We start from the raw sequence: 10,245 nt of genomic DNA on the forward strand, positions 1-10,245 counted from the left end.
GGCAGACGGATCGAAGTTGAGACAGATGTAGACCTCCAAGAGTTGGAAGAGAGGTTCAAGGTCATCTTTTGCAAAGATGACAATGTCATCACAGATGAGCAACAGGATCTGATGTTCACTACTATGCTCCTGATTGAGAAGATCAAAGAACTCGAACCTGGATGGGAAGCTGCTCTCCTCACTGCCTTTGATCAGGTTATCCACTTGGAGGAACGCATGAAGAATCTTCTTGAGATTCCCATTGTTGAAGTTGAAGGAATTGTGTCCAGATTCGTTGCATATGCTAAGAAAGAACATTGGAAAGGGAATAAGATTCTAGAAGAAAGGTTGTTATAGAATGATGTGGCATCTTAATTATCATTGGTCTATGTTTCCTCAACTTTTGTGCCAATTAAATATTTGGCTATGCATTTGATAATGTTCATCTAAAAGGGGAACTTTTGGTAACAAACCCTAATTAGCGTTTAGGTGTCAGAATCTCAGCCATTGATCTTCTTTTGATCTGGGTCGTTCATTGTAATTGAGGATGCTATATATACCCTCACTCATTTTCATTTTGTCATTAGATGATTAGAGATTAGATATTAAGGAGATAGATAGTTAGAGCTTTGGAGAGAAGAAAGTTATTTTGTAACAAGATTGAGTAGTGAAGAAAGAATTTCAAACAATTGTTGTCTATTTTGGCTTTGAGATCAATAAAATATTGAAGTTATGGTGTTTTATTGCAATTCTTGTGGCTATCTTCATGGTTGTTTACTTTCTTGAATCATTCTCGCTCGAAGTAGTATTTAAGATTAAGGACTAAGTGTTGGGCTTGATCTTTGGTGAGATTCACGTTCCAAACCACTAGCTTCTTACTAATTGTAAGAACGCCTTGTGTGGTCAACTGGAGATATTTAGATTGCTTGAACCTTCAATCATTATTGAACTATTGATATGTATCTTTATGGTAGTATCTGTAATTCTTGATGATTTGAAAATCACTAATCACCTTAGAAGATCGCATCAATTCCAGTAGAGTTGTAATTCCTTGGCAATACTGAAATTGGTAGAATCTTACCAAGTCTAGCCTACATCGAGTCACTCTTAGGATTAGATTAGAATCCATCTCTCGCAAACCCTATCTTTTGATCTTTTTTGAGAACCTGTTAGCTTTAGGAAAATCCTGTTCCTGCAGATCGAAAACGTAAGGCCCCTTGAAGAAACAGCATTTACAACGACCACTGGTGCTTATCCACATGTAGAGATCCTACAACGAAGAACCTTGAAGTCACCCTGATTGATCCTTTTCCGCGATATCTTCAGCATTCAGAGGCTTTACTCAAGAGAGGATAAGGTACCCTTGGGTATTTTATTCTGTGTTTGATAATGTACAAAATACACGTCAACAATGCCTCTTTAGCCAATTCCCAAATCTCCCATTACTCAGCTTTATCCTTCTCATGCAACAACAAGAAGCTTCTGAAGCTTTCTTTCCTTCCAAGGAATCTTCAAGCTTAGATATTTCCCTTTCATCAAGAGGAGCACCCCAAAGCTATAAGAGTTAAAGAAACAACAAATCAACTAAATATTCTAAGGGCTCCACAACAAATCAACTAAATATTCTAAGGGCTCCATTCACAACAACTTCAAAGAAGATCTCGAAGCTTCAAATAGGTTTTAATACTTTAGATTCTTTTCATTATAAGTTTCATTTATAAGTTGCAATAATTAGTGATTAAATTACCAAAAGTTGCCTAAGGACTTATTGTTTCTCAGATTAGATTTGTAATTTGTTTACTTAGGTAAATTTAGATTTAAATTGCTTTTCATAGATTACAATTGATTAGAAGCTTCTTTATTTTATTTAGTTTGAAACCTCTCTACAACCCAAAATATCAAAACAAACCAAAGTCAAAACAAACCAAAAAACATAGTGTAAATTGCATTTTAGGTATAATAATTGATTATTTGCAAGTATTTAATTACTTCACATTTCATTTTGGGAAACCACAGAAAGAAATTATAGTAAATTTTCTTTCCCATGCATTAGATTAATTCATTCATGTAAATCATTTTAACACCAAAAAAAAAAAAGCAAAGCAAAAGCCCTCAATCCCAACACAAGGCACTCAACAACAACATTTCACCAAAATCAACAAAAAGTAAAATCCAATGCTCAAAACAAAACAAGTTGACTCAAGAAAGCTCAAACAAACAAAGGCAATACAATGCACTAAGAATTTTCCCTCATTAGTCATAACCCTTGTTTTTCCATCACTCGAGCATCTCACACAATGTGTCTTGGAATCAAGGAGAACTGAATTGGGGCGGTCATAACTGAAATTCACAAAAATCAACATATACATGAAATAGTTGACCAAGAGCAAGTCCAAGAAGAACAGAGATCCTTAGACAACTTCTACAAGATAATGAACAAAGATGCATAAGAGAAGAGTTATACGCAGCAAACAAACTCAATAGGATTAGAGCAACAATTCTCCAAATCAAATAAGAATCACAACAACAATAACACTTCAAAGGTTTGCAATGCAACATCTTCAACAGTCCCCATCCTAACTCCAATCAACGCTATAGTCTGCCACCTGATACTCCTTCCTCGTGGGGTGAATGAACCAATCAGCATGACCCCCACTTCATACGATCATACCACTGTCATCCTTGAAATTCTTTTTTCACATAAAGAGAGTAATCCATCAGATTCTCCATCGCTTGACTAGGCTATTCCAGAAGAGCAGGTGTAATTTGGTGTACAACATAAGCAAGGGTACGGCACATGTGCCATTCTGAGTCCATTTAATTTAGTTTTGTGATGGGTATATTTAGAATATCAAGAGTCCATCTATATCACCAGTTATTTTTCAAGCAGATAAGATGACTTTTAAAATTGTTTGGGCCAAACTAGTCCATAGGACATATCAAGGTATGTCGATGTAATGTCCCCTTTTAGACTAGATCGGCAGCTCTGAGTTGGTCAACAATTAGACAGAACTGAGTCTTGACTAAGTCCTGATCAACAGTTAGAAGGGATTGGATATTTCAATTACTATGAAGAGGCTGAGTCTTCCTATTCCACTGGCCTGGTCTACCAGTTAGGTAGTTGCTCAATAAAATAAGGCCACTGCTTTCGTTAGAGATCTCATTACTAGATGTCCATGTAGTGATGGGTCAGTTTGTTGTCAGTAATTTAAAGGGGCTGTTTGTTAGTTAGTAACCACAAATTATGGAATGGGAAATGGAAATGGATCCTTTTATAGTCCACAATACCAAGCGATCTGTTTTTGGGTCTACAGATGGCTTATAGTAATATGGGACTACCCCGTACTTCTTGCAGGAGGCACCTAACTGTACTGCAAATGAGGTGTACATACCTTACCCCCTGCAGGATTTGAACCTGTGACCTATATTTTCTCTTTCAAGAGCACAAATTCTCCACCGCTAGGATTTGAACTTGAGGAATCGATTGCCATAACCTCAGGATCATGGGAGTTAGAGAATATAGGCAGGGCTGGAAAGAAAGAGAAATTATTTTTTGAAACCAAAAAACAAAGAACTTTACTCTGAGAGTGATGCAGCTTCAAGTCTTCAACAATTGGTGCCTAGATGAAAACCCACAGGTACATTCTACAGGAAGTTCTGGGGACATAAACCTTCACCAACTATCATTGTCAAATCGCAGCAGTAGTGAGAGCATGACATGATGAGTTACTGGTGATCTGCTAGCACATTGGCAGATTTCAGAAAGTAGATTTGTCGTTACCTCTTTTGTATGTGTGCATTCAAAAGTCAAATAAAAAAACAAAAAAAGGGGTTACTGCATGATATTTCTGTATCTGTTTTTTAGGACCCTGCCTAGGCATCTTCTAAGTACCCAGATTAGATTACTTCAGATCTCTCTGTGATAACAGCTAGGGTTGTTTCAATCTACTTGAACAATAATTGTTACTATGAGGATCCATTGTTAAAATGAGTTTTCTAAGTTCTGTTTGATTGTCTTGATTTAAGATTTTTGGTACTGGGTTATGGTTGCAAATGTGTGTAAATGTTCCTAATATCACCATATGACAAACAATTGAAGTGAAAATCTATTTCATCCTCTGCTTCATTTAACTTACATTCCTTACAGATTCTACCAGCTTTCCTGTGAAGCCACAAAGAAAATAAAACGAAAATAAGTATATAATCCTCAATATGAAGACCCTTTAAAACATAAACATTCCTGCATTACAAAGCGTAACTCTTCAACTCAAAACAATTCTACACAACTTATGAGCCTAAAACTCGTTGTAATAAGAACCAGTTCGCACAACCTTCCTCCCTGCAACACCTAACCCAGCATTGACCAACTTACAACTCTATCCCAACCACGTACCAAACACTAACATTGGAAATATACTACAACTGCACAAAATTAATTTCATTGAATAAGGGAGTCTAACATACCCAAATACAAAGACCAAACAAAACAAATGCGGATAAAACAAGATATGGAGACCCAACCAAAAAATGTAAACAGACCTAAATATGAAAATCCAAGATTCAATGGGACTTGCATATACAGTCATACAGAGTAAAGTTAAATGTGGCTTTATAAGTACAGCCAAACCAGAAGGCAAATTTCTATATGAGATCCGCATGTAGAAGCTCATAGGATTTTTTTTCCACACTCCTTATATGATTTGAATTGTGAATCATTCAGTTTCAAACTCGTGAGAAAATCTCTATGGTAAATTGAACAATAACAATTTAGTAATTTACCTGTACTAGGATCACTATCCGTATAAGCTTTTCCTACCAAGAGTTCTAATAAAAGAGGAAATAGCCAGAGGTTCAACTCCTATTATCAACCCCATGGAAGGTGATAGAATGAAATTGTTAGAATATGAACCAGTTCAAACAACCAGCCCTGTGAAACTTGCTACAGCAATGACCAACTTACAACTCTGTCGCAACCATGTACCAGACAGTATAATAGGAAATAATTATACCAATTCATAATTGCTAGGAAACTCCATAGGAACATAGGCTACATACCTGTCCCCATACCCACAATTTTTGGTGACTACATTTATATATAATACAGCTGTCTCCTTATTCATTTGCTCATATACAATAGTTTGATTGACATCCCTGTACACTAGTATCCCTGCGTCTCTGCGTAACTATGGGACTCCAAATATACTACAACTATTCATGCCTAGTTTCTTTGAATTAAGGAATCTAATGTACCCAGATACAAAGACCCAACAAAAACAAATGCAAAATAGACATACTATAAATACCCCACAAAAAAATATCACATAGAGCAAAATATGGAATGCCCTCAAAAATCCAAGCACACACATTTAGATCACAAACAAACCAGATGCCAATTTTGCATATGAGAAACCCTTGCGGAAGCTCATGGGGATTTCATTCCACTCATCTTAATTAATTCAAATTATGTACTCTCATGTTTCAACCTCGTGACCAAACACAAAAAGCAAACCAATCCTTGCCGATCCAAAAACACCATGCATAACATCATGAAAGGATACAGATTCAAATCCTAGTCTCAAACCTATGGAAGGTGATAAAATAAAAAAATTTGAAGGTGTTGTAGTGCAATAGTGATATACATATACATGTGTGCACATGCATATGTATGTATGTATACATATATGTATGTATTTATATAATCTAAATAGATGTAAATCAAGGGGTTGTGTTTTAACAGCAATCAGGTTAATCGAACGGAGACTATCTAACAGCGAGTGCCAGATTTATAGTATGGGCTAAATTCAAATGTGAACCATTTTTATTGTCATCCAGACTGACGGACACAAAATACAAGTGTAACCGTGCACAAATCATTACAAAGTGGTCGTAGATCTCTGATAACCTATTTGAAGAAAAATATGAGGAAAAAAAAACCCAAAACAAAATGACAAAACAGCGTACCTTCAAACTGCCACTGCAGGCACAAGGGGCCTCCATATTCTTCTCCTCGTCTTCTTCTTGACATATTCTGCACTCAGCATTAAGCTTAACCCCAAGAACCCCGCCTTCAGATGTACCACCAAATATCTCGTATTCGGTGTGTGAAGAAGACCCACCTGGAATCAACGGAGCCCCTTCATCATTCTCATCTTGAGGGCTCATAAGCCCATCTTTCACAGAGCCCGGTGGGGATGACAGTTTAACATTTTCATTCGGAATTTCGAATGAGGAAGGCGTTATTAGACGATCCACATACAACACCAGATGATCCCCCATTCCGACTGTTTTTTTCGCCCACTCTACAACAGCACTTCCCTGGATTCTATCTCTTCACTACCTGTTGGATCAATATCTATTGAATTCCCTTATTTCTCTGTTGGATCAAATATCAATTGATTCTGTTTTTCCTTTCCCAAAAAAAATTTACTGCCCAAAATCTTTGAAGCCCACGAATCTCTCCAACGTATCTAGACCGTTTCAAATTCTGTGAAAACCATGTATCGGAGAAAACATTTCTGCTGCTAGAATGCCCCAATTCTGAATCTGAAAACACCCGTTGAATTTAGAGCAAGTAAATTGAACTGGGTTACATCCTATATTGCCACCGATGATCGCAAAGGGGTTTTGAAATGTCCAAAGAAGTGACAAGACGGAATTCTTCAAAGCAATAGTTTAGTTGTGCCACATCGAAATTTCCTAGGGACTAAAACGTCACGGGAGCGCGAGGTTCGGGAGCGAGTTTGGCAGGTATGAAAGTAATTGAACCGCGTAGGAGGTAAACGTGGGACCCTTGCCCATCTTCATCTCCTAGCCATTGTCGTGAATTGCTCAATTTCAACGCCCTTGATCAGAGTTGAGCCGAGTTTAAACTAGGATGGGAGGTAAAGTTACAACACATGTAGCTTTCTAATTCGTTCGGATGATTCTGTTCGTTGATTTTTGTCCCTTATTAAATAAAAAATCAAAATCAAAATTATTAAATATACATAACACTATTTCTTTTAATTATATAATTTTTTGTCCAAACACAATTTTTATTTTTTATTTTTGTTTGGAGTAAAATTGTGTTAGAAATAGTATTACATTGGAAATAGATTTTGCAATAATATTATTAAAAAGAACTTTAGTTTATTGAAAAGTTACGGCTCATTCTTTACATAATCTTAGAGTGATTGTATGGTAGGTTTTATCGGATAGAAATTGGATGAAGTTTGAACTTTGATGGTGCGGCTAGAGGGAATCCAATAGTGTCAAGTGCTAGTTGCATAATTAGAAATCATATTGGGAAGGTTGTAACCTTGGATGCCAAGACACTCTCAGAAGGAACAAATAATGTGGTTGAGGCATGTGTCTTACCTCTAGGTCTCTACTTGTGCTCAAGACTAGGAAGAACAAGGCTACACATAGAAGGTGATTCACAAGTTATTCTAAATGCAATTAGAAAGAAGAATACCTCAAATTGGGTATTATTAAATATTTTAATAAAATGTTTGGTTTTATTGGATAAATTGACAGAATTTACAAATTCAATAACATTTACCACGAGGCCAACATTGAGATGCATAAACATAAACTTATTGTCAACGAGATTCATTTTAAATGGAGCACGTGAGTGGAGGAGCAAATGTGGGAATAGTAGATTTGAATTATGCTCGAGTTGGTGGTTCCAATCACAGGGTCGTTGGATCCTCAAGAGGAGGAGAAGCGACAGGTGTGTCAGTCGCTATGTCTGGAGAAGATGATGGTGATCTAGTGGATGGGCGGGATGTTGGGACTAGTGGCAAGGACTTTGATCTCTTTGTGGGGGAGTGGGGGCAAACGGTCTTGGTTTTAGGTGTTTGTTAGACTCTAGGTCGAAAAGCAAGAAACGTTGGGCCGCTTTGTTTGGGGTTAAACCTAACCCTAATCCATCCCCCATTGTTGATCTCTCAAAGCCAGATAAGAATAAGTTTGTCATTTATGTTCAAGACTCTATTATTGATCATTTTGTTTCTCTAATGCCTCTTTCTCTGATGGGCAAATTTATGGGGTCGCGCTTGAATATTGAGGTTGTGCAATCATTTATAAGAACAGAGTGGAGAATCAAAGGGTAGGTGGATATTTTGGCTATCCCTAAAGGATTTTTTTCTTTCTCCTTTACTTGTGATGAGGATTTAAAAGTTGTTTTGTGTTGGGGTCTCTAGGTTATTTGGAAAGCTTCCTTAGCCCTTAAAAAATGAGAGCTTGGCCTGGATCTTAATGAGTTTGTTCTCAATGTTTTTCTTGTTTGGGTGCAACTATTGAGGCTTCCATTAGAGTTTCGGAATGAAGAAGTCTTCAAAGGTATTGCAAACTCTTTTAGGGGGCTCCTTTCTATAGATGAAATGACAACCTTCGGGAAATGACTTGTGTTCACTCAAATCTGTGTTAGTATTCTTCAAGAAACGAATCTACCCTCAAACATTGAAATCAACTCTAAATTTGGTGTTTGTCAACAACCTGTAGAGTTTCAAACCATGTTTTTTGTATGTTTTGTTTGCAAAAAGTCTGGTCATTGGGCAAAAAATTGCTCCTCTAAGGCTCCCCAAAAGATGAGGAAAGTGTGGAAGGAAAAATCAAGACAAACCTCTCTGGATGGTAATAAAGATAAGTAGATAATGGGTCAATCTTCTCAAGATGGTATAGGATAAAGATCCTAGTGTTAAGGATGGTGAAACCTCCAAAGGTGAGCTTAAGGTGGACAATTCAATTACTCGGGTGGAAAGAATGGTTTTAGACACAACAAATTGAAGGATAACAATAAGGAAGGTAACCAAATGGCTGAAAGAGATGTATCGGAGATTGTCAACAAGGTGGATTCTTCGATTTCTTTCCAAGAAAGTGTTGTTCCCTCTACCATAGATACTATTCATATTATGGAAAGTAAGAAAGATGCAAAGGATGGATCATCAAATTTTGTTACCGATGATGACTCTATGATGAAGGGGGATTTTGAACATGAGTTAGAAGGCTCGATAACAATGAGAATAGAGGGCGAAATGATCTGGTTATCTCTATCAATGTACATGAAGATCAAGTGCTCCTAATGCCCCAAGGCCCTAGCCTTATTCCATCAGTAGAGGCCTAGGCGGATTGTAACCAGTTGTTTACATTTATTGGTAAGAATGTTATTATTTAAAATGATGATTCTCCTAAAAGAAAGGAGTCAATTGATTTGAAAGATAATTATATCTTAAAAGAGTCTAAGTTTGATGACGAAGCTCCTTTTATTGAAGTTAACATGAGAAATAGGGGTGGTAGACGTCCCTCTAGGAGTGTGAACACTATAAACAAATATAAAGCTGATTGTGAAGGATCGAGAGGATCAGGGAGGAAACCTCTAAAATGGACCAGAGAATAGGACAATTTTCAAGATATTGTTGATGGAGTCCAAAAAACTCTACAAGATATAGGCTTGCAGACCGCACCCAATAAAAGATGAAGTTCATATCCTAGAATATTAGAGGGTTAAATAACCCTCACAAACATGAAATTTTGTCTATTCTTGTTAGAGATCACAAACTTTATATTCTACTCATACAAGAGACTAAAATGTAGAAGGATAAGCTTTTGAATTTGAACAATCTTGGTTTTAAAGATAATGGTTTGCACTGTTGTAATGCACAAGGGGAATTTAGGGGTATTACTACATTTTAGAATAAGAAAATTATTTCAGGAGAGCCCATTTGGAAGAATTCTAATCACTTAGCTACGAAATTCACCCATTTAAGGGATGGCTTTACTTGGATCATTTCTAAAATCTATGCTCCTAATAATAAAGTGGCTAGGAGAAAGTTTTGGAACCCGTTAGCTAATTTCAAAGATCTTCAGAAGGAGGAGAAATGGATTGTAATTGGAGACTTTAATACTCCCCTCTCTCAAGCTAAGTTTGGAGGCTCTCAAGTTTCGTTGGATAGTAGGGAAGATCTGATGGACTCTATTCAAGAACAGGCTTTTTTAGACTAGTACAAAAACAGAAATAAATGACCAAAAAAACTAAATGACTAATCTTGGTCACGTGACCATTAGTAGTTTATTGTTGGTCATTTATAATGTGACCAAATTTATGACTAAACCATTTTTAGTCATTTATTGGTTGTTTTGATTGATCAATTTGGTAGTATATTTAGCCACTAATTTATTCATTAATTGTTGTTAATTTATCATTTATTTAGTCATTTTTATTCACTTTTGTCCACTGGCAGTATATTTAGTTATATATTTTTTCACTGGTTTTCATTAAATTTA

General features: G+C 36.5%; 1 protein-coding gene across 1 annotated transcript in view; it reads right to left on the reverse strand.

Moving 5' to 3' along the window:
* LOC131029975 (uncharacterized) overlaps positions 1-6,810 on the reverse strand; it is a 51,514-nt gene extending 44,704 nt beyond the window's left edge. The window contains exon 1 of the mRNA XM_057960660.1: positions 5,941-6,810. Coding sequence (XP_057816643.1) covers positions 5,941-6,255 — 315 coding nt within the window. The 5' untranslated portion in view covers positions 6,256-6,810. The remainder of the gene's footprint in view (positions 1-5,940) is intronic.
* Positions 6,811-10,245: the final 3,435 nt, after the last annotated feature.

This window comes from Cryptomeria japonica, chromosome 10 (genome assembly GCF_030272615.1).
Source record: "Cryptomeria japonica chromosome 10, Sugi_1.0, whole genome shotgun sequence".
NCBI classification, from domain to species: domain Eukaryota; kingdom Viridiplantae; phylum Streptophyta; class Pinopsida; order Cupressales; family Cupressaceae; genus Cryptomeria; species Cryptomeria japonica.